Below are 23,861 nucleotides of genomic sequence, written 5' to 3'. Positions count from 1 at the left end.
ATCTCTCAATCTTAATTCTTTGTCTTTTTAATGGAGATCGTGGATCCATTTTATACACTTTACGTTTCTGAAAAAAAAATTTTGTAACAATCATTTAATATGCAAAATATGATAAACATTTGTTATTTACAGCTCTAAATTTTTTAACACAATTTCTTTTGTTCAAGTTCAATCCCTATAATGAGCAGTTAACGATTATCATGCTTTTGTATTCTCATAAAAATTCTAAATATATTTAGGAATTACCTTTGCAGAGCCTCTGCCCTTGCTGGTAGATTCTGTATCTTTCTCAGTATCATCACTATCCTTGCTAGTACCAGCACTATCTTTATCTTTATGATCCATCTTAATTTCTACCTGTTATCACGGTTATATAACTACAATGTAACATACAACTTGTCATTTAATATTAGGTACTGGTACCTGAAAATCATTACATTTACACTGTCCCAAATCCACATAAATTATAACAAGTGGTTGCCTAGCAAGATACGCCCACTTTCCTCATACATTTTCAGTATATCAAGGGCAGTCACCTATCTGTCAAATCATACCAAAAATCTAATTTGTGAAAGATATTGTTGATTTAAACAAAGACACATTATTTAATAAAATTCTGACATAAACTGTCACCTCTATCGCCAACAAATTTTGATGAGTTTTTACTAAGTCATGGGCAATAACTCAAATTCTGTTGATGGAAAAATTGTCAAATTCAATCTTTGACTAAGATCTCATCATTATAAATGATCATACCAAATTTCATTTAAATCGGATGAAAACTTTAGTCTCTATTGTGTTCACAAACAAATTTTGACACGTTTTTCATAAGTCAAGGGCAATAACTCAAAAACCGTTCATCGAAAAATTGTGAATATCAAACTTGTCCGAGATCTCATCAATATAAATGTTCCCACCAAATTTCATTCAAATCAGATGAAAACTGTAGTCTCTATCGCGTTTACAAGCCAATTTTGAAGGACAGACAAGGGTGACGACAATAGACGTCCACATTATAATGCGGGCGTATAAAAATCATACCTAGTTTCATCAAAATTGATAGAAACACTAGCTTCAATTGCGTTCATAAAGAGATTAAGTCACAGGCAATAACTCAAAATAGTTCATCAAAATCAGGCATAACATAGTAACACTTGACCTATCAAATTGATTCTAAATCACAAAGACTTGAAAGTCACGACTAGTGCTCAAATTAACAAAACGGTAATTTTGGCGTCTGCATATTATACAGATTCACTAATGTGGAATACAAAAAGATAACCTAATGAGTACCAATATTGCCTTAAAAACAATGGGACTTTAGAATATTTATCATTTGTTAATTGTGTTGGTGTTTGTTTAAATTCTGAGGGTTCAACCACTTTTTATGGTGTAAATTTCAGCATTCCAGCAATATCAAACCAAATGCTCATTAAACTGTACAATTATGCAAGATAGTAAAATGACACTTAATACAGATAAGAATATTTGAAGCAATTAATCAGATATTATTATATAGTATCCAACTGATTGGCTAAGGTATATTATGTGGCTTTTCTAAACCATAGGTATCTAAACTTATATTATCTAACTTATATTAAGTCACAAGCAATAACTCAAAAACTGGCATTGAAAAGTAGCCAAATTGCAAATTGTGTAAGACTATCAGAAATAATAAATTCTCCAAAATTTATTGAAAACTGTTGTTTACAAATAGATTTTGAAGAGTTTGAACTAAGTCATGGGCAATAACTCATCTGTTCATTGAAAAATCTTGAGATTTGACCTCATTTTAGATCTCCATCTGATTAATCACATGATTTCATTCAAAATAATCTGAAACATCTGCCTCTATTCCAGCCCCCGATAGCCAAAATTAGCAGGGTTGGCTAGTTGTCCGGCCAAAACCCAACCCTGAAATCAGCTTCCAGAGGCTGGAATAGAGGCAGATATTTTGGACTACATTCAAACAAGATAAAACTGAAGCTTCTGTTGTGCTCACAAGAAATTCTGATCAATTATGTACATGGAGGACGGCAATGTACTAAATAGATCCAGCTCCAGCTAGGGTGGGGTCCGAGGGTCTGGACCTGGGTAGCAGCAAGTAAAAATTAAGCCCCAGCAAAACCTTCTTCAATTCAGCAGATATTGATTCATTTGAAGTGTCTTAGTACAAAATCAAAGATTTAGATTTTGGTACGTTTTTGGCACATCCAAATTGTCAGAAATGAATTCTCTGGGCCATTATAAATTTTTCAAAATTGTCTGAGCACAAAATCTGAGCCCCAGCACCAATTCATTCCTGGCGATGGGGCCAACAGTAAGCAATTTAACAGTAAATTCTGCACCATTTGGGCTAATGAAGATGGGAATAAGAAATCCTAAGGTCACTGTACTATATTGTTGGTGCTAATATTTTAATTCATATAGAATTAGTCAGTGATATGCAATTTATAAACTTAAGACAATGTGACAATAAGAAATGTCATTACCTACACATGATCCACTAAGTGTCATGTAAGAATATTTCGGATTATATTGTGCAACATTTTAGATAAACAATCGCGTGTTCTTGCAGAAATTTAAAAGGATAGCAAGTCTGAGCAACAATGAAATGCATCATTAACGAAAACACAAGCAACTATAACTACTAATCGATATGCACATTTGCGAATCGTGTCTACAATCTACTATGAAACCAACTAATTACCGAAATCAGCCGGCGTCCACAATCACATGGTCGCCATTTTCAAAACTCTTCTGTTCTCCTCCCGATTATAATTATTAGACAATACAATTAAGAAATTTTCTCATTATTTTCACAAAACGCATTTGATAGAACATATGCACTGAGAAAATACTTTTCTGATTGTCTGAAAATTTTATAGGGCTGAATAAAATAAGAAAAATGACACCAGACAAAACATGTTCATCAAACTCAACAGCCATAACATAGTGACACGTGACCTATCAAATCGATTCTATATCACAGGGACTTGAAAGTCACAACCAGTACTCAAATTATTATAACAGTAATTTTGGTATAGTTTACAGGGACACGTGTATCTGCAGATTAAACAGATTCACTAATGTGGAATACAAAAAGATAACCTAATGAGTACCAATATTGCCTTAAAAGCAATGGGACTTTAGAAGATTAAATTTATCATTTGTTAATTGTGTGGGTGTTTGTGTTTTTTTAAATTCTGAGGGTTCAACCGCCACTTTTTATGGTGTGAAATTCAGCATTTTAGCAATATCAAACCAAATTCTCATTAAACTGTACAATTATGCAAGGTAGTAAAATGTCACTTAATACAGGTCAGATTAATTAAGCAATTAATCAGATATTACCTTAAATATAGTATGGGACTGACTGACTAAAGTATCTTATATGGCTTTTCTAATCCATAAGTATCAGACTGCTCGGCTTAAAGATGGGTTCCCTCATTTTCATTTATGAAAATCAGAATGCTAATACTTATATGAATAGAAAGTAGAAGTGTTTTAATGACTTGGAAAAATACCAGTTTGTCTATAATTAATTCATAATTAGCTAAATTAGAAGAGAATTAACAGCAGAATTCCAATGAGTGACTGATCAAAAAAGGTCATAAAGTCTTTTTTGGTTTATCCAGACTGTACATACAGGACATTATATGATTGGTTAAAACTTAAATTTTATGCAATATAAGAAAATTATGATATGATAAAGAATACATGCTAATTCATTAGAAACACCAATTAATCAAATAGTTTGCTTAATTTGACACTAAAAAATAAGGAAACCCATCTTTAAGCATATATTATTTGGCTTCCATCAGCTACAAATAGTGGCTCATCAAAAAAAGCTTGATTTATTCATAGATTTATTCAACAATTTACATTTTAACAATCACATTGTGTCAATAATATCACAGGTTTCTGACAACAGATAAATACTGTTTCCACTTCTAAAAAATTAACATTATTATATATCCTTAACAATCGACAAGTTGGCTTAAATAACTGTTGATCTCTCTAGATTCTTTGGTCAGTTACTGACTATTTTAATAACAAGTTTTACACCATGAAATGACATCGTACTGTATCACATACATAATTTTATAAAACATTTGAAAGGCACAAAACGACATTTCTCATGTTCTCCATATATTATATACACAAGTTAAGTATAAATAGATAAACTCTATCATCAATTTAATTTAGTTCAAATGCATATTTTCTTCTATTGAATCTAATATTTCTTGATTGACTGAAATCTGAGAAATATCAATATTGTTTCCAATTTAGTGTTGACTGACTGTAATATGCACTTAAAGGTTAATTCAGATATTTTAAGTTGAGATCACATAGTAGCCAAAAAAAACTAAGAGAAATAATATAAAATATTCACCACATTAAAAAAAAAACAAAGAAATAGCTGTTCAGAAATGCCCCTGAATGTTACAATATATTTTATACAAAACTAAATTGTAATCTAATTCTAATTAGACTGGTTATTGAACAGACAGGTTCCGAAATAATTTAATGGTACATGTAAACTTAGATTACATGGTTATTTATTTGATGTTCATTAATCTAGACCAGTTCTCTTATCAGTTTTTGAGTTATACTACTACTACCAGCTAATACTTGCTATAATGTGTAATCATATTGAATACACACCTCTTCTAACTAAATCTCTTGTAAATCTAGAATTCTCAGTAACTTATTTTTTTTCGTTTTTTAAATCTAGTAAAATTATTTGTAAATGTAAAATGCTTTAAAATATGTGCTTACATTTGAAAAGCAAATGGACGGAATGCAAAGACAATGGACGGATTTTGCAATATATTATAAATCTTGTAAAATATCTTTTCTCTTAAAAAAATAAAAGCTCTACAGATTTATACTGATCTAGCAGAGTAAATAAAAATAAAAATTTAAAATGGACGGAAAAAAATATTGAGCACTTAGCGCCTTTTAAGAGGTCTACCCTTTATATCTTTACATTTAGGAATATGACGCTCTGCAGCAGTGGAATTAAATCTCCTCTCACAGTGAGGACATTGAATATAATCAGGATTTTCAGCAGGAGGGAGTGGAGTGACTGTTCGAATATCACCACCTTTCTTTTCTATATCACCAACTTTTTTAGCATGCTGTATAGTTTTCCTAAATTCATCATGTTGTTTTCTCCAATCTTTCTTAGGCTTGGACTGAAATACAAAATAGTTACCTGTTAATGATAATAGTCACATTATAAAATGCATAACATTAACCGACATTTTAAGCTTTCCATTCTTTAAACCATGCCTATGCAACCAGGAAATGTGCTTTATGTAAATTGGCTGATAAGGAAATTGATGCAGTTAAAAGTTGCAAAAAGTTGTAACTTTAGTCCTACAACAGATGCCTGCCAAATTGCCTATAATGTTCAATTATAAAAATTTAGTTTGAATTGATAAGGTAGATAGAAAAACAGTGGGACACCATAGATTGCAATTTGTACATTCAGATGTATAAAGATGATCATTGAAAATTTTAAAAATATATCAAAGCGAGCTCTCATCTCTTTAAACTTCTATCATAATTTATTGGGTCAAATAGAGAGGTAAATTGTTCAAGCATATCTCATTAGATTTATCTTATAATGTCTCTGAAGTTGAACACAAATGAAGTTTAAGGATAATTGACTTTGACACTGGTTAGGATCAGTAGTTTCAACAGCCAAATTAATATATACCAATGTATTTGTTACTAAGCAACAAGTAAATAATAACTGATATTGTATCCCAATTAATCAATACTTAAATAACCTGCTAATTAACTGATAGCAAATATTCATCAAACTTCCTTTCCTATATTTTATTTTCATTATTTATCCATTTTTAATACACTATCAGGATTGCAATCTGTAGCTTTATCGTTGGACTTTGATGAAATAAAAAAGGAAAACTGTTGAAACAACTGGAATGCAAATACTAAGGAAAGGGAGATATTGTCAAGGAACGGAAAAATGTTACATGGATATGTAATCCATTGGGCTCATGCTGTTAAACTCTATAGAAATTAAACTTACTGGGGTTGATTTCTTCTCAGCTTTCCAATGAAACTGATTGGCTTCTGTTCCCTCTAATCTCATTTTTACAGGATCAAATATCTTTCGTTTTTTATTAGCTGTTTTACAAGCACCTTCATGTTTCTGAAGGCGTTCTTGTGCAAATCTTCTTCCACAGATTTTGCATTCCTTCAATTTGAATGATTGAGTATCATTCTGAGCTGCTTCCTCAGCTGCTTGTCTATAAAAATCCACATCAGGACCAGCAACTTCTTCGAGCTCCTCTGCATTATCTGCTGGTGGAGTGTATGTTCTAGGAGGAGGTCTCCTAGCATTTGTCCTTGGTTTAGCTGGTGGATGAGGAATAAAATTTTGAAGTTGAGATTCCTCTTCTTCGGCAGCTTCTTGTTCTGCCAGAGCCCTGGCACGTCTCTCTCGATCTTCTTTAGCACGACGATCAGTCTCTCTTTTATCCTGAATTCTTCTTTTTTCTTCTTCTCGCCTTGCTGCTTCTCGCTCTAACTTTGCAATTTTTTCACTTTCAATAGCTGCTCTCTTTTCTGATTCTTCTGCTTCTCGCCGTTCCTGAAAAATTGAATATTTTCTCCTGTAATATATAAGCTTATGAAGTGTGAAATTCAATGTTGGTACATTAAACAGTTCAACCATATTTCACTTACACTTATTAATAGCTTTTATATACAATTATACCTATAATATCAAAGTACATGAGTCCAGTTTCATATGCTTTCAAAGTGTAAAAAACTTACCTTTTCCAATCTCTGCTCTTGCATTTTATCCAGTTCACGTTGCCGTTCGGCAAGTTCAGCCAATAATTCATTTTGTTTCGATAACAACCTTTCTTCAACCTCTTCTCTTAAGCCATCATCTGATTCACTACTTAATCTCCTGGTTTTGAGAGCCTTTTTATAAAGTTTTTCTTCTTTCACTCTCATTTGTTCCAGCTTCCATTTATGAAAATCAGACAGTCCCTCTATTTCTTCAATTGGGACCCCCATGAATGAATGTTTTTCATCATTACCAGTATTAGAACCAGCATTGGAACCAAGTGAATCTCGTCTTCCATCATTACCAACGTCATTTTCAGTATCAGAGCCAAAGGAATCCCTTCTTTCACCACCATTATTAGAACGAAGTGAGCTTCTACGCTTTAGATTTTCTAATCCAGCTAAATCAGGTTGAGAATCACTATCATTGACAGGTGAGCTGCTACCTGCGGAACTTAATTCTCCATTTACATGTGAATCTACAGGTTTCTTTGAACCTGATGGAGCACTATATGACTTTATCTTATTGTTTTGCTGATCTTTAGCAATAGGGGGTATTAGAGGAACCCTCTTCGGAGGCATATTTGCTTCGTTTCCATTTTTCCTTGCCAGAGGTGGCAACAAGTTATTTCTGTCTTTTCCAGCACTACGTTTCATTAGGTTTTTTTCTACCATAGGAACAGAAGACCTTCTTGGAGCATTTACTTTGTATGATCTTTTATAAAAGGCCTGAATTTCAGCCATAGTTTTACGATCACCACCTTCAGAACCATCTCGAACAAATTTTCTCACAGGTGATTCAGGATCTTTTTTTATACCACCCATTGGTTTTTTCTTCGTGGGAATTCCTGTTGGCCTATTATTAGGTAGAGGCTTTGTTCTTGGAGCTACTTTTTCAAAAGTTTGTCTTTGTTTCACTTCGTACATCTCTATAATCACTCGTTCTTTATCTCGCATCATTTGCCTATGGAACTGTTCCTTCATCAGTTCAAGCCTTGTAGGCTTTTTACTAACCACAGCAGTCATACCTCTTTGTAAAAGGCGGGGCAGCTTAGAGAGTGGGATACTTCTTTTGTTCCCAGTCATAAGTTAATTCTATATATAGGCTTCTGAAATAAGAAATAAAAAAAAGATCAGATTTTGCATAGTCTTAAAGATAATTTTGCTTACAACAATTAACATATAAAAATTGATATCTGCTTGTTTTTACTGAAAAAAGTCATCACCATGAAACAAAATAGATAAGCTTTGAGAATCCTTACCAACCATGTTAGATTAGACATATCTGAAATTTATTGAATTTCAAGAGTCAAAAAATCAACAGAACAATTAATATTAGCTTACAGGTAGCATTCTCCATCACTGAGACCAAATTTCAACAAAATCAACCTCTATCGTACTAACAAGCTCTTTTGACAAATCTAGATAAAAGCAATTATTCAGAAATATGTGCTTTTTTAGAGTTTTCATCAATGTACATTTAGCCTATCGGTACCATGTTTACAATAATAATAATGATCACTTTATTAGGGTAAGAAATTAGGCTAAAAAGCCTTTTTTGCATTACGCCCAACACAAACCAATTGAAAGTTGAAGCAAACAAGATCACTAGATCAGGCAGTGTTATATAGTATTAGCTTTATAGCCCTTATCGTTTGAAAAATTTTGGGAAATGACATAACAATTTATTGGCATGTATTACAGACATTCATAACAATCAAAACATAACATAACATAATAGTAAAATAAGATCTAACTTGTATAAGATCTTTAAATATGAAATTGACAACAAAAAAAATCTCATGCCTTTAAAGCCTGCTTTCTTCAATTTCCTTTAAAATTAATTTGATACCGATCTCGGTATCTTTAATTTCAATCCTGGACAGTAAGCAACAAAGCTATTTGGAGCTTACTACTTGAATACTTAAAGAAACTTTCAGGAATATCTGTGTTTGCAACTGCAATGTGGTGCCATTGCGAAGTTACATCTTCTTTCCTCAAATTCTTTCAATATGTAATTAACAAGTGAAAAACGTCACAGAGAAAATAGTGACAATCGAAAAATTTCACAAAAATGTAACCATAATTACCTAGGAGACATTTCGAGGTTCATGCTATATCCAACTAGATATATGTTCAGTATCGCTAACTTACTACAAATTAACATAAATCGATAACTGATGGTATTTATTTACTTTCTGATCGTGAAGATTGTATTGGAATGTAATGTGTCGGCCATGTTGTTGACATGCGCCAATGCTTGGTTACGTGATTGTTTTTAGATCTAATTAACCAGACGGGATTGGTCCTGAGATTTTGACGACTGTTCACTGAGATAATCCGCGATAAATCAGTTGTCCAATTATGTCAACTAGTATATTTACACTATAAACTGATCAACATGTCATTAGAATTAATTATATTTATATTAAAAGGCCTTTAAGTGGTTTGTATGAATTCGACCAAAAAACTCGATTGTCCAGTACGAAATTATTAACGAATATTACGTATCCTATTATACTCATAATGGTCCGTACCCATTGATTAGTTGCAAAAGACATTCATAATTAAAATTAATAATAATTATAATTACAATATCAATCCTCTTTAATTTTATCATAGCATAACATTTGAATATTACCCATCTTTAGAGGCGTACTGAACAGACTTTTTTTTACACTTAAACGTGTTTTCCTAAGCTTAGAGTGTACATCGACATAGTTTAGTTTTTTATGGTATAATATTGATAATTTAATCAGGATCTTTTAAAATCTTAAGCACATATTTCTACCTCTTTACAAAGCTTTAAAGAAAGCACAAACCAACATTTGCAACAGTAGAGATGGCTTTAGTTTTTCATTCCTATTTGCTTCTACTTACATTTGAATGTCACCTATATATTGCTATTTGTGGTGTTGTCATACATTAGTGAGATGTATTTTATTACGAGCTAACAAAGTGCAAGCATGAAAATGTAACATGTAATTCTAGATGATAGGCCTACAAGGATATATCAGGTGTATTTCACCTCTTTAATTGAATATATGCTCAATCTGGCCACCGATTTCAGAACAAATTAATCAGACAATTTTTCCAAGGTAAAATATTTCCTTTCCAGTTTTGCCAAGTGGTACGTCATGTAAAATAAAGAGTTTAATATCATTTTATTTCTCTCTTATTTCTTCAAGCTATCTATCTTTTATTAGACAGAGAAATACATTGTAAATCATTGGATTAGTCAGGAGATTGGGGTGGCCATTTATCTTGTGTATGAATTACTCAAAATTTCGAAGAAAATATGCCATTGAAAAAGTGTTTTGGTGATTTTTGTTCACAATGGTGGTCAGATTGGGTATTTGATGAGTTATAGAGGTGAAATAACAATGGTATCTTTCGGAATTTTTTAACAAGACATGGAGCTGTAATTTGGTAACATGATGTCTAATAACTCTATAATATATGAACACAATTTTATGGATGATACTTTCGTCTTTAGCAAGCATTAGTAATTGTTATCCATAAAATTGGTTCATATATTCACACCTCAATTACTAAATGTCACTTAAGGAAACTCTATAATGATAATGTAGAAATATCATGGTCTTAAATTTGGTACTCTATGAATAATCTTGAAATAAAAAGTGTTAATGTTTTTTCTGGGCCACCCCATGTTCAAAAGCAGGCAACAAACCAATTTGTCAATTCAAACTACAAAAGTCGATTCCAAAGTCAACAACATACAATATAAAGAGAACAGTAGCCAACCTACAAAGGAATTATAAACACAGAGCTATATTGTAATACAGATTGAAAGAACAAAATCATAAAAATTGAATTGCTTTTGTGGAAGTTGGCTACACCATTATGTCACATCATATACACAATAATACAATTAACATGCCGTGATGAGTATAGCAATTGTACTAAATACCAAGGTCAACAGTAGTCTACAATTTGTTCAACTAGCTTGTATTTTTATGCATATTTTTTCATCTCAACACAAATATTACAACAATATTCTTTTAAAGAAATAATATATTTTTTTAATACCATAAATATATTTACATAGATATTCTTAAATGAAATAAATCTTCTTACTCGTATTTGATTAAGAACTTCCTTAGCAATTGTTAGGTTTTATAAGATAAAGATTAATGTAAATAACAACAAAATAAACATAATAGGGGAATAAATAGGCTAACTGGTTTACAGTTTCTATAAAAGGACTATATCTAAATTTATCAATAAACTTTTTACACTACCATAATAACACTTTATTTAAATGAGAGATATTAAGATAGTTACATAAATATCATGTCAATCCAATCTAAACTTCTAAATAGTTTCTGTGTGTGCTATAAACTATTTTCCACACCTTCCTCCTATTATTTGATGTATGAGGTATGTAGGACTTACAGTTTTGCATTATGAAAAACCTCCAACTTTAAAGGCATGCCACAGTTTTTGGTAGTTTTCTTGGTCAAAAAACAATTCTGATTTTTCATTACATTTATCAATGTCACAAATCTGGACAATTTGTGGAATCACCTAAATCTTTCAAAAGCTGAGAGCATCGTGGACTGAGGATATAAATAATAAGACATAAAATTACATATAATGTACATAATAGTTTTCCACTAAAGTAAAAGTAATTTTCTACACATTGTTTACAGTTGAAATTTATGAAAATGATAATATTAATGAGCATGTGATAATTAGGAATGTTTCATATATTGATGCACCATGGTTTAAGTTCCATGAAACAATACTTGACACAACAATAACAAGGTTATTCACTACTAAAACAGTGATCAATGCATTAGTTGCAGAGTTATATAGAAATATGAAAAAGAACATTTCTAATATTTAAAACATACAGAAATTCCCATCCAATGATAACAGCCAAAAAATCCAAAACAATACCTGGATCCTTGTCTTCCCTTAGTACTCGAAATAACTCAAATCAAGACAAGATCGTCAATTGCAAAAAAAAATAATACGTCACACAGTTTCCTAGTAAAATTCTAGATGTCCTATGCCCACACTATTTACATACCTAAAATGAGGATATTCAGAGCCAAATGACATGACAAACATGTCACTAGCTGAATCGACCAAGTTCTGAGTTGCACCCCTTTGCTAGAAATTTCAATGATAATTAGTTTCTTCAAGCAGTTTATACATAGTTTAACCTAACAGACTCTGTGTCTAGTCCTTTTAGTAAGTTATAAGTAAAACACTGTCCTCTTCTCCCCCAAGTTGTATTTTTGATCTTTATTTGGGTTGATCAACCATTATTCTTTCATTAATCCTAATGTTTGGATTAGCCATAGGATCTAGGGATGGGTCATCATCTGTCATTTGACGTCCTAATTTAGAAAATATTATCACAATCGTTATAAAAGAGATTATTCCAATTCCCAAAACAACTATAAATTTCTTCATAACAGCATTTGGATCTTTACGTTTGCCTTTTTCTGTAGATCTGAAAGTACAAAATATAAGGGAATTTAATGAAAATTTAAATAGAGTTTGGCATGCCTATTCTTTATTGAACTTTTTCGATTTCTAACTTTTGGGGATGGCCATCAGCACCTGAGTTTTACTTTTCAATTTAATCGACTACATGATCACAACTAAGTTGACAACCCAATGCTGTAATCTCAGTTTGACAGATTGCGAAAGCCAGAAAAATCCCAGCAAGTGTCCAATGAAGCACTCATGTAGTCACAGAAATTTGAATTCACAGAATAAATAATAGTAGCGCCAACTTAATTAATTTTTGTGTTTCTTCAAATGTCAGTACAGAGAGTAGTCCTTCGAGCTTTATTTGGTCATAATCTTTGCAATTATAGTTTTTTTCTCCAATAGCCTAATATCCCTCTCAGCTATATGAGTATTTCAAAATCCACTTCCACTTTAACAATGATATTTTCCGGGGGATCGTTTTAACCCAAAATTATAGACAGACAAAACTACTTACTTGAACCATTTAGCTAACCAGTTAAAAGCTGGTCTACGTTTATATTTATCTTCATCATGATCATGTGATGTATTAAACATGACATCTTCTTTTGTTGAATCAAATAATTTTCGGGGATCTATGAGACATAATAAGCATTACAGTTACAATTGTCATCATATTTTATAAACTTTCACATGAAATAAAAGTAATCACATTAATGCCAATGAATGGTGATGCATTGTCAGAATTTATTTAAGAATAAAAACAATACAATCTTTCTGCACCAATGACAGCTGATCATCAAGCAAAACCGACAAGTATCATCTTTGCATAGTAAGAAACCCACAAACAAAAATTGAAAAGAACTGCTAAAAATTTTGCCTTTAGTCAGAAAGTATGACGACAATGTACTTGGTGTGGACATTAAATTAAAACTGTGAATGAAAAATCAATTTATGCAAAATACCATTTTCATTAAACAACAAACAAATATCACATCCAGGACGGCATCATAATGTTGTATCATTACAGGTATGTAAACTAAATTTTGTATACACTTACTATTTGATAATAAGCTCTGAGATCTAGAACTGGCTCCAGCATCTACATTAATAACACTGTGAGCAGAAGTTGGTGTACTGCTGTATGGTGGAACCTGGGCACTGGGACGAGTCTGACTAGGTGTAGATAATGGTGTAGAGGATAATGGTCCTGTTTCACTTTTCTTTATTGGTGATGGTGCTTCTGGTTCATCAATCTTGAAAAGAAAAAGAAATTTTAGATACTGAATTCTATATAGAATACCATTAAAACTTTATCAGACCTCTTCTGGTAAAGTGAGCAAGCCCTGCCTCACAAATAACTTCCACTATAGTAATTATAGTAGTAAAGCTTACTGCACAAAATAACATTCATATGAAAAGGGTGCATAAGAGAATAAGAATAGCTCATAAGTGATATAATATTAGAAATTAAAGGGTTTAGATATAGTTGATTAGCGCAATTCTTCACGTTCAAAATAAACCGGTTTAACCCTTTAAAAAAACATATAATAATGTAAGAAAAACAACAATCTTTTCTGGCATCTTTGGTGGATCAGAGACCAAACCCAAAACAGAAATCTGTATCAATACTTAGGAAAGTGTGGTAAATATAATGTAGTAGACAAATATCACAATATTGAATGACAGTATAATTGATTCCTAGGTGTATTTGGAAAAATGATCATTTATATGAAAGTCATTTGATTTAAGAATTACTTACCAAAGGCATTCCTAGTCCTGCTCTGGCCCAATTAACTCTAGATAAGAATGTTTTAATAACATCAGCAATAGGTGAAGCCATATTAGCAGGAGGAAAGATACCAGTATTACATGATGGACAGGTGTAACCAGCAGGGGCTGTATTAGGTGGTAAACTTCTAGCATACTGGTCGAGGCATTTCCAATGAAAAATATCTGAAATGAACATCATAAATTCATTGTAAATTTACCTACAGGTCACATTATAATCATGTTCAGCTCTGAAGGGCCATTGAAATAAATCTTTTATCTAACCCTTCACGCAGCAGATCAATTTGGTCGGTTGCTCATTGACTGAATATGTGCTGACTTAGATGAAATCTAAAAATTAAGCTGAACAATGATAGGAATATAAGTCTGCTACTACAGGAAGGGTTCGATGGTAGATTCACTTCAATAGCCAGTAACTCTTGTGGGCTGAAGACACAGTAAAATTTGCCAAACAAAAAAAACAACAAAACGAAAGACCAAACACATAACAGATATGTATATAAACAGATAAATATTGATCTCATAGCTAAAATGTTGAAATTCCAGAAGCACGTACCATAACACACTAGGCGTACACATTCTCCCGCATTTTCTCCATTTAAACTTTGATTACATAATTTACAAATAGGATTGTAATCACTGTCTTGTAGCCATTGTAGATATGACTGTACAATACACTGGAATTGTAAAATTTTAAGAGATAAGTATATCAATAAAGTGAAATTAGGACAAAAACATAGGATATTAATCAATTATATAGATAGTTAAATTCATTTGCAAATTTATCTTCTAATTAAACTGTCAAATTGAAGTTACTGATCAAGTACATTTTCTATTTTGCAAGTAATAAGAGTTGAAGTTTTAGATGAACACATCACTTTGAATGAGGTTCATCTGCGATTAAATAAATCCAGAAATTTTAATCATACCTAAAAATGACATCTCTATTTAATAAAAAATAAGCTTACTGTTCATCAGCAAAAGTTACTTCAATTTGAAGAGACAACAATAATATAAGGGAACAACAAAACTGCTGCCACTTGCGTCACTTACTGCAAATCCTTTTTATTCAATTGCAGACAAATCTATTTTGAAAACATAAGATAACTATCCATTGCAGTATGATACTGGTCCCCGTGATTAATAAGGAGTTTATACAAACCTTTGGATGATTTGCAACTAAGCAGTGTTCACAAACATTCACTCTATGCTCAAAACAAAATAAATTGGTGACCTTCCTCTTAGGGCATTTACAAAGACCCATGTTGTTAGATAAAATTTAACTTAATTTGCAGATGTCTAATGAATCACAAAACAAGTGGCATCTTTCTTTAGTCACTTCCGTTTGACGTGCGGCAAGGCCACGTTGGCGTATCGTGTAAAGCGAATAGTTTATCAACGTTAAGGTCCAGATCGGATTTTCTGCTATTTTACAGAATGACCAATGTTGTAAAATGCAATTATAACGTATTGGTTAGTTTTGTCACTTCTGATCACAGAATAAGGCGAAAAAGTCAAAATAGTTTCAGCTGTCAATAAACTTCGTCTCCCTTGTTTTGATGTTGCAATTTCGTTTGATTGATAAATGTAGTTCAGTGACTAAGTCTCTTTTGTTCAAAACCATTCATTTGGATTAAATGTGTTAAAATTCCAATCATACGAGTGTTATATCTAAAAATTAGACTAAGGCACACAATCAAAGGTAAATTTGGTGACTTTGATTTTGTTCATTAAATCTTTAGTTCTACCCTCGAATAGTTTTGAAAAGTAATGTACACAGACCGAACAAGATATCAGTAAAGGGAAGCAACTCCGGAAACTTTACTAGAAACTAACTTCCGGTTCAATTGTAAACAACACGTCGATCCACGATAATACCAAAACTCCGATTTAAAGTAAAGTATATACCGCAAAAATGAAATGGTTTGATGGAACAATAACCCAAGCGGTTCAGACGTCAAAATCTCGAAAGTCTGTTTTCATCGTTTATATATCTGGTGAGTTGAAACAATTTGATGTTGAATATTTGATTCTCCTTCTCTCTCTTACTCGTTACTGTCTGTCGAAACTTAGTAGAGTGAGACTGAGGCATAGTGGTGAGGGTCTGATGACTGATGTGACAGTTAGGAGAAAAAAATGTAAATATATTATGTTTCAAACAGTTTACTGCTCCTAAAATTAACCTAAATGCCAATGCCTTAGATAGTTGTACAAATGCAAGCTATCATGTAGTCTAGTTTCTAAAGGAAATTCATAATTATTAGCTTTTATTTTCATATAGCCACTTCAGTTAGGGTTTAATGACAGCCCTCTCAAAGGCCTAACCTGATAAACACTGGGTCACAAAATGCCAGTATAGAGAGGGTAGAAATTTTATTCGTTAAAGCGAACGCCATTGAGTTGTTTGACGAATTTTCAAGAGGGCTGCCGTTAGACCTGAACTGAAGTGGTTATATAAGCTTATAAAAAAACGGAACGAAAGTTTGGTCTAATTTAAATTGGACTGATCATCATATGAAATAATAATTGAGCTTTATAGTTGGTATCTAAGCAGCTATAGTGGTCCTTTTTTAAATTTATGAAGGATTTACACTTTTTTACAGGTGATGACAAAGTTTCAACAGAAGTATCTAAGACTATAGAAGATAAGAAAATAGAAGAATTGCAAGATGAAAATCATTGTGTTGCCGTTAAAATGCAAGCCAACAGGTAAAGCTGATTTCACTGTCCACTGAAGCACACATCTAGTTGGGGGAATGGGGTTTATTTTTAGCACAAATTGATGAAGAAACATTTTAAATTCATTTAATAGGACGATGATGTAATGATGGACTATGTGCAAGCTCAAAATTATGAATGCTAATGTATAAAAGTTGGTATAAAATTAATATCGTATCATTGTTTCTTTTTGATTTGCCATTCGACACCATGTAAGTACAAATACAAAATCCTTTCAAGTTCTTCAACAGCCATTATGTTCTCTGTATACACAATTATGGCAGAAACTTTGTAAAAATAAATGAATGTGATTGTGATGTCAATATTACATTGTGTTTATGAAGAAAAATGGGTTTTACTTAAAAATAAATTGAATTCCTTTCTTTTTTCAGCGAAGACTGTGGATTCTTCTCCCAAATATGTATCCTTATCATATTAAATACAATACTAAAAGCACTTTTATTTGATTTTTTGATCGAGTTTTTCACTCCTTAACAATTTTCACTAGATCCAGTAGTTTTGGTACCATCTATATTTTTTATTGGTGAAAATGGAGTACCATTAGAAGTTGTTGGAGGGTCTATTACTGCCCATGACCTACTTTCAAAGATGGAGAACGTTATTGAGGTTTGATATAGCTATTAATTGTGGTGCTCAGTTGGAGAGTTCTGAACAGGTTCCCATTCTGGCTTCAATTTTTTCCCTTCTATTTCGTCTATTCCTATTCCGCCATTTTGAATTCTGTCTGCACATACAATTTTTTTGGCACACATGGAAAGCATTCTGAAGTCTTTTCCAAATTGTTTTATTGAACGTGCAGTTTATTCCATGAATCCTGAATGTGCAGAACTCTCGAGAGATTTGAATTGATTAGTTATTAATAGGATATAGTCCTTTATTTTATATTTTATGTTGAATTTCAACTATCTGTATCATTGTTAAAATGAGAGTCAAATGTTGGTTTGACTACAATTTAAATAAAACGTAATGGTGAAAGTTATGATATGCATAATATTTTACCTTGCTGATTTTATGGATGATGTCATTATTGATAGATGACATAATCACCATGAACTATATTTCTCTATTTCATAAAAAATAATTATTGTGTTGTGTCCACAATCAATAAGTTAATGGCTGTATTCCATTGATATTACAGCCTGCATAATCTATCTTTAAACACCATTATGTAATATGAATTATGGAAACGACAATTTATATAAGAGATTGTATTGTCTGTTATCTGTATGTCTGATATAGAGGAATTTATTGAAAACTGGTTCTCATTAATTACTCTCATATTCAATACATGGTTATTTTAGTGTTTATTGTATAGTGTTTAATATGCATAATTAATGTGTTAATATCTGTATATAATACAGGGTATTATGGCAATAATAGATCAATATGAGCAACTATAAATCAAATGCAAAATAAATTGATTTTAATAAAAGGATTGTTTATACAATCTGTACAATTGTCATAATATTGAATAAAATTTAGAATCTGACATATTTCAAACTTACATTTATTTGACAATTCTTTTTACCCTTTATACATTGACAGTAGCCGTCTGATTTCTGTGATACTGAGTAATTGTAATTAAAAGTAATTGTGACAAAATTCTTAATGCTTCCCAATATGAGAATTCTTTGTTTCATTCAGACCAATAAAGGAAAAATACCAGCTGAATCTGTACCTGGTTACAAACCACCACCAGTAACAGCTGCAACGACAGCATCAACATCGCAGGATGGTGCCAGTTCATCTGCTGCTACTAATACATCAACATCTACCACACCTAGTCCTACAAAAAGTGAAGATCTCTCCACAAAACTTTCAAAGTAAGTTGTTTGTAAACAACATACTTATCACAACTTCTATTCTGATGTCAATTAGTACAGCTAACCCAACAAATATGACCCTTTTCATTCTCAGATGTGATACATGTATATGGTATTCAGCATGGCAACACTCGAATTTTGCATAACCCTAGCTATCTACACAAAGCTCAACCATTAATGAGTGCATCAAATTATTTCAGAGCTGAAGAATTGATAGAAAAGAGGAGAGAAGAGAAACTGAGGAAAGAGTTTGAGGTTTGTATTCATTCTAGATACTTGATAATTCATAAAATAGACACTCATTTTGGGAGTTTCTTTACTCTTCTATACCAGGACAAGTACTATCAGATTCTGTTAAAGGGCATTCAGCCTAAAGAAAAAAACCAACTTGCCTATAAAATTACAGGAAAGAAAAAACAAAGAAGAAGAAAAGAGACAGCTAGGAAAAGATTTACAGAAATTAAAACAGTTTCAAAAAGAAAAGGAAATGCAAGAAGTACAAGAACAGTTAAGGAAAGATAAAGAAGCTGACAGAATTGCTCGACAAAAAGTGAAAGAACAAATTGCTAGAGATAGGTAAGTGTGGATTCTGACCATCTTGCTTTCTGAAGCATTCCGCTCGTAGATGTTAACAAGAAAATCATTTCTGCAAAATAATGAATTTTTGTTACCTATCCGTTGTTTTTGATAAATTACAGAGCTGAGAGGTCAGAGAAATTCAATAGGGAGAAGAAAGAAAAAGAAGAAAAGGCTAGTGAGGCTAAAAAAGCTAAATTACAAGAAGAACAGAAAGCTGCTGTTGAAGCCGAAGCAAGACGAAGGTAAGTCTCTGTAGTGTTTGGTTTAGGGGTACTTGTATGAGTTTGTCATCTTGTGATTGATGCATTACATGACATCTGATGTCATGTTAGCTGATTCAATAATTTCTATCGATCAACATTTCTTGTAAGCATGAGGCAGGCTAGAATTTTCATGGGAGCTGAATGAAATTTGGTATGCATATTTGAAATAATGAGGTTTGAGCAGCCCCGTTGTTAGGGTGGGGTCAGTGGGGGCTGGGCTCCAGCAAGTAAGAATTTAGCCCCAGCAAAACCTTGTCTAGTTCAGCAGAGAGATTGATTCTTTTTGTCTTTGTACAAAATCAAAAAGATATAGATTTTGTGTACGACTTTGAAATTGAATATTGTAATAAACAAGAACTTTCAGCTTTATTTCTATAAAATAAGATTTCCTATCTATTTTAGTGAAACAGCGAGAATTCAGTTCCGTTTACCTGATGGTTCTTCAATACCAAATAGTTTTCCATCTACAGATACATTACAATCAGTGTTAGATTTTATCACACAGGTATGTCTTTATGCTTGGGAATTTTAAGTTTAAAGGAAAAAAACACATCACTGAACTAGAAAATTGATGGGCAATATCTTATTTTAGACAGTACTTAGAACCTGGCTTAGGGCAAATTTCTCTCATTTTTTTTAATTTTTATAAAATGATTATTAATAATACAACTATTAAAGACATTGTCCATCGATTAGACAATTTGGCATGTTTATAGCTTTGCTGGCCTTTGAAAATAGTTGACATATTTTTTATGATGTTATTGATTATGTTGTAGAAATTGATCAATATATTAACAATATAGTCTATTTGTAGCATGTTGGTGGACCTGTAACATTATCAACTACATTCCCTAGAAGAACATTTGAAGACAGTGATATGAATAAAACATTGATAGATTTACAACTAGCACCTTCAGCTGTCTTAATAACTGTTCCTGTAAGTTTTTACACTAATGTTAAAAAGAGGAAATTCAGTTTTGGTGTTCCTTTAAAACAGTAAGATCATTCTGCAACTGTCAGCTACAGTGATGTAAATAGAATTTAAAAACAAGTACTTGATATTGGAAGGCAACTATCAGATCACACTCTATAGACATCATGTTCATAACATTAATATCAACTCAAGGAGGAAATAAAATTATGATGTGACTGAAATTTTTACCTTTCTTTATGGTAAGGTTGTTCAGAATAATTTGGATTCTAAAATAGGAATTGGTGTTTAAGTAAAATCTTTGAGTTAACAGCATTTAACATTCATTTCTTTTTTGTAGAAACGGTCATCTATTGTTCCAAAAACACCAGGAGGATCAGGAGATATTTTAACTCTATTGTTGGCGCCATTCATGTTCATATTAAATCTGATTCGGTCTCTATTTGGTGGGTCATCAGCTAGTTCTTCTGCTTCTTCTTCTACTCCTTCCTCTTCTTCTACACAATCTTCACAGTCAACAGCTAGTGGTGGTGATCGGAAACAAAATCAGTAAGTTTATATTATCTTTCTTTAAGGGATAAAAATCTTTTATTACATCATAATTTCAGTCCTGTACCTGTGAATATACATTATAACCTATTTTTAGTTTTTGAACTTTAAAGTAGGAAACTGCTGGCTTTGGTGTTGATATGTACTATTTTTTGAATAAGCTTATTTCACATTGATGATTTTGTTCAGCTGTTAATTGAAGATATTTCTTCATTTATTTCTTCAGAGCATTTAAACGACAGACAGACAGTAATATTAAAAGATTTCGTAATAGTCAAGATGATGATGATGAAAATGCCACTTGGAATGGAAATTCAACTCAGCAAATGTAAACAGAGTTGATAATATTTTATTATTTTGTATTACTGCAATATCAGCATGTTATTTGGTGAATCAGTGGAATATCTAGGGTTGTATCAATAAACAGTTTATATTGTACAGTCCTATTACTTTATGGACTAACTAATTATTGATTTCCTATTTCAATATTCTAATTAGCTGGAATTACTATTTGATATTAATGATATTAATAAAATACTGAGGCATAAATTGCTCATAATAATTGTTTTAATAACTAAACAACAGTAATAACAACTGTAATAGATATTAATTATTCTGGATATTGCCTCACTTTTGCAAAAAAAAAAATAACTGTTCAAGCCTTTTCCTTTCATGGTTACAAATTATTTGCCTTTTTACAATTTATTACATAAAATATCCTATCTTTATCTTCAATCTATTTTAAATTGGAATAATTTATTCTTTTCTTCTATTATTAATAGCTAAAGTAAATATATTTTCTTCGTATTTTTAAATATTGATAGAGTAGGTATTTTAATATTCATTCTCTATTTTTTGACAAACTGTTTTTTCAACAAGGCTGCCAAACCTTCTGCTTAACTTGAACTATTTTTTACTGCTAAACTTTTTTTGAATAATTAATCATCAGTTAGTTAGTAAATTTGACCTTTCTACCTTAATGATAATACTGTATGATTTATTTGAGTAAAATCTGCTTGAAGATATCAGATCTTTAGAATAAGGGATATGATGAAAATCTCTAGATAATGATTGAAGATTTATGGTAGAAAGTGTTTTGTGGCAAGAATCATTATACAAGTGAATTTTACAATCAAACAATTTTGACATTAGTTATATATCTTATATTTTCCCCAATTAATTAACAAGAAATGTTATTGAATTGTGTGTATATATGAACTGTTGATGTATATTTGTTTATTTTATTTAAGTATGTAATGAGAATTTTTTGGTGGCTGATGGGATTAGAAAATGTGGTGTATAACATACCTAAGATTAAAATTTCAGATATTAAGATTAGTAGCAAATACCAGAAAAATAGAATTGTTTAAAAAATAAAATTAGTATATCTGGTATATTTAACCGTTGCATAATTTATAGTTAGTCTTTATGTCGCCTAAAGAAATGTCATTTCTTTATTATGCTACAGAAACATTGAATACTTTAGTCATGTGCAATTACGGCAAATAAAGGCTTTTAAACCATTTTCAATTTGTTCTACTTCATTTGCCTAAGATGTTAGTTGAGAATTAACCAAATCCAGGTAAAGGATTAAACAGAATTCTATGTCCATAGTTTGGATGAGGGTGTGGCTGCTATAAACTATATTCGGTTGATCTTTATTCTTGTGCGAGGGAATAACATGGAAATTATCTAACTACTTAAGGGTAGTGTAAAGGACCATACAATTAGTGGTCTAGATAATAAATTTGTTCAGCTACCTTTGTCAATATCTAGAATTCTCTGCATGAATTTGCGTTTTGTGGTTAACCAAGAAAGAAGTGCTAAAGCAACATATGAATGTTACAGAGAATCTGTCTGGAATCAAATATGTTGTCCCTGTTAACTTAAGTTACATCAGACATGCCTGTGAACTGTATGTTCATTACATTATCATCTGTTATGAAAAAAAAAACAAAGAACTATTCAAACAAATCATGCTATTTTATTATCACATCCTGTTCATAATAATCATTAGTTACCATAGTAACCAATATAATCTCACAGCAACATTATAATAGTTGCACCAACAATACATAATACTTTGATTTCAATTATAGTACTGCTTGATTTCAAACAATTTACAACAATGGACCCATATTACAGGAATGATCTTTTTATTTCTCAAATTCAGACAATACTAGGGCTCATTTCATGGTCAATTTACTTATATAATTTTTTTTCAACCAATTACCATGCAAAATATAAATTAAATGTATTCAGTCCAAATATCTCCATTTAAGTTTCTTTATAAATGAGCTATAAATCAACTATGAATTTTGATTTACTTGCTTGTCAAAGGAATGGAAAAAAATATGAAAAGGTTTGCTTGAAATCAAGCAGTGTATCAGTTTATTTATAAGTTATAGGTTTCTTTGGTTCATTCAAGACAGTTATAAAATAGTGAATCTGTTCTCTTTTAAAGATACATTTAAGGAGTCAATTATTCCTTGATCACATAATTGTACAAAGGTTGTAATTTTCACCAAAAGATCAAAAAGGAGTGAGTTGCTATTCTTCAACCAGTGCATAATACATGATTAGGCTGATGAAAGTTTTCAATGAATCTGGGTCAGAGCCTTTAGGATTGCCAATAATAAATATGAATAAAATGTCTTCAGGAATATAATTTAAAGATTTGAGCTCCTTATAGGAGAATTGACTCTTGCAAATGAATATAGAGAACAGGTCAATAGCTCCAAGATCAGAAATATTGTAGGTTTAAGTATTATAAAATTCTCACTCCAAATCTTTCTGAATCCATCCGTCACTCTTATCAAAAAGCTTAATGATTTCACATAATAAATAAGAATTATTGCAAATCTGTGCACCACCATTTTGACACCAAAC

General features: G+C 31.5%; 3 protein-coding genes across 3 annotated transcripts; 1 reads left to right on the top strand and 2 right to left on the bottom strand.

Moving 5' to 3' along the window:
- Positions 1-4,967: 4,967 nt before the first annotated feature.
- Positions 4,968-6,241, bottom strand: LOTGIDRAFT_87677 (hypothetical protein; the record flags this gene model as incomplete). The annotated part of the gene is made up of 2 exons (XM_009060870.1): positions 4,968-5,201; positions 6,065-6,241. Coding segments are annotated over 2 exons (411 nt in total), but the record flags the coding sequence as incomplete, so codon positions are not given.
- Positions 6,242-12,138: 5,897 nt separating this feature from the next.
- Positions 12,139-15,352, bottom strand: LOTGIDRAFT_84186 (hypothetical protein; the record flags this gene model as incomplete). The annotated part of the gene is made up of 6 exons (XM_009060867.1): positions 12,139-12,316; positions 12,815-12,932; positions 13,358-13,553; positions 14,060-14,253; positions 14,645-14,765; positions 15,251-15,352. Coding segments are annotated over 6 exons (909 nt in total), but the record flags the coding sequence as incomplete, so codon positions are not given.
- Positions 15,353-15,470: 118 nt separating this feature from the next.
- LOTGIDRAFT_192354 (hypothetical protein) lies at positions 15,471-22,497 on the top strand. The gene is made up of 12 exons (XM_009061005.1): positions 15,471-16,085; positions 16,692-16,797; positions 17,199-17,227; positions 17,315-17,433; positions 18,472-18,650; positions 18,851-18,905; positions 19,057-19,226; positions 19,349-19,471; positions 19,895-19,997; positions 20,307-20,429; positions 20,764-20,972; positions 21,199-22,497. The coding sequence occupies exons 1-12, from the start codon at positions 16,004-16,006 to the stop codon at positions 21,302-21,304; spliced, it is 1,404 nt and encodes a 467-aa protein (XP_009059253.1). The 5' UTR covers positions 15,471-16,003; the 3' UTR covers positions 21,305-22,497.
- Positions 22,498-23,861: the final 1,364 nt, after the last annotated feature.

The sequence above is a fragment of the Lottia gigantea genome (genome assembly GCF_000327385.1).
Source record: "Lottia gigantea unplaced genomic scaffold LOTGIsca_45, whole genome shotgun sequence".
NCBI classification, from domain to species: Eukaryota; Metazoa; Mollusca; class Gastropoda; family Lottiidae; genus Lottia; species Lottia gigantea.
The sequence above is the reverse complement of the archived record's forward strand: the minus strand, read 5'-3'. Positions and strand labels throughout refer to the sequence as shown.

Excerpts from the sequence above, each read along its gene's own strand:
- LOTGIDRAFT_192354 (XM_009061005.1), top strand. The coding sequence starts at position 16,004 with ATGAAATGGTTTGATGGAACAATAACCCAAGCGGTTCAGACGTCAAAA. Across the intron at positions 16,086-16,691 it reads TTTCATCGTTTATATATCTG|GTGATGACAAAGTTTCAACA; the intron begins GTGAGTTGAAAC and ends ACTTTTTTACAG. Across the intron at positions 19,998-20,306 it reads TGTTAGATTTTATCACACAG|CATGTTGGTGGACCTGTAAC; the intron begins GTATGTCTTTAT and ends GTCTATTTGTAG.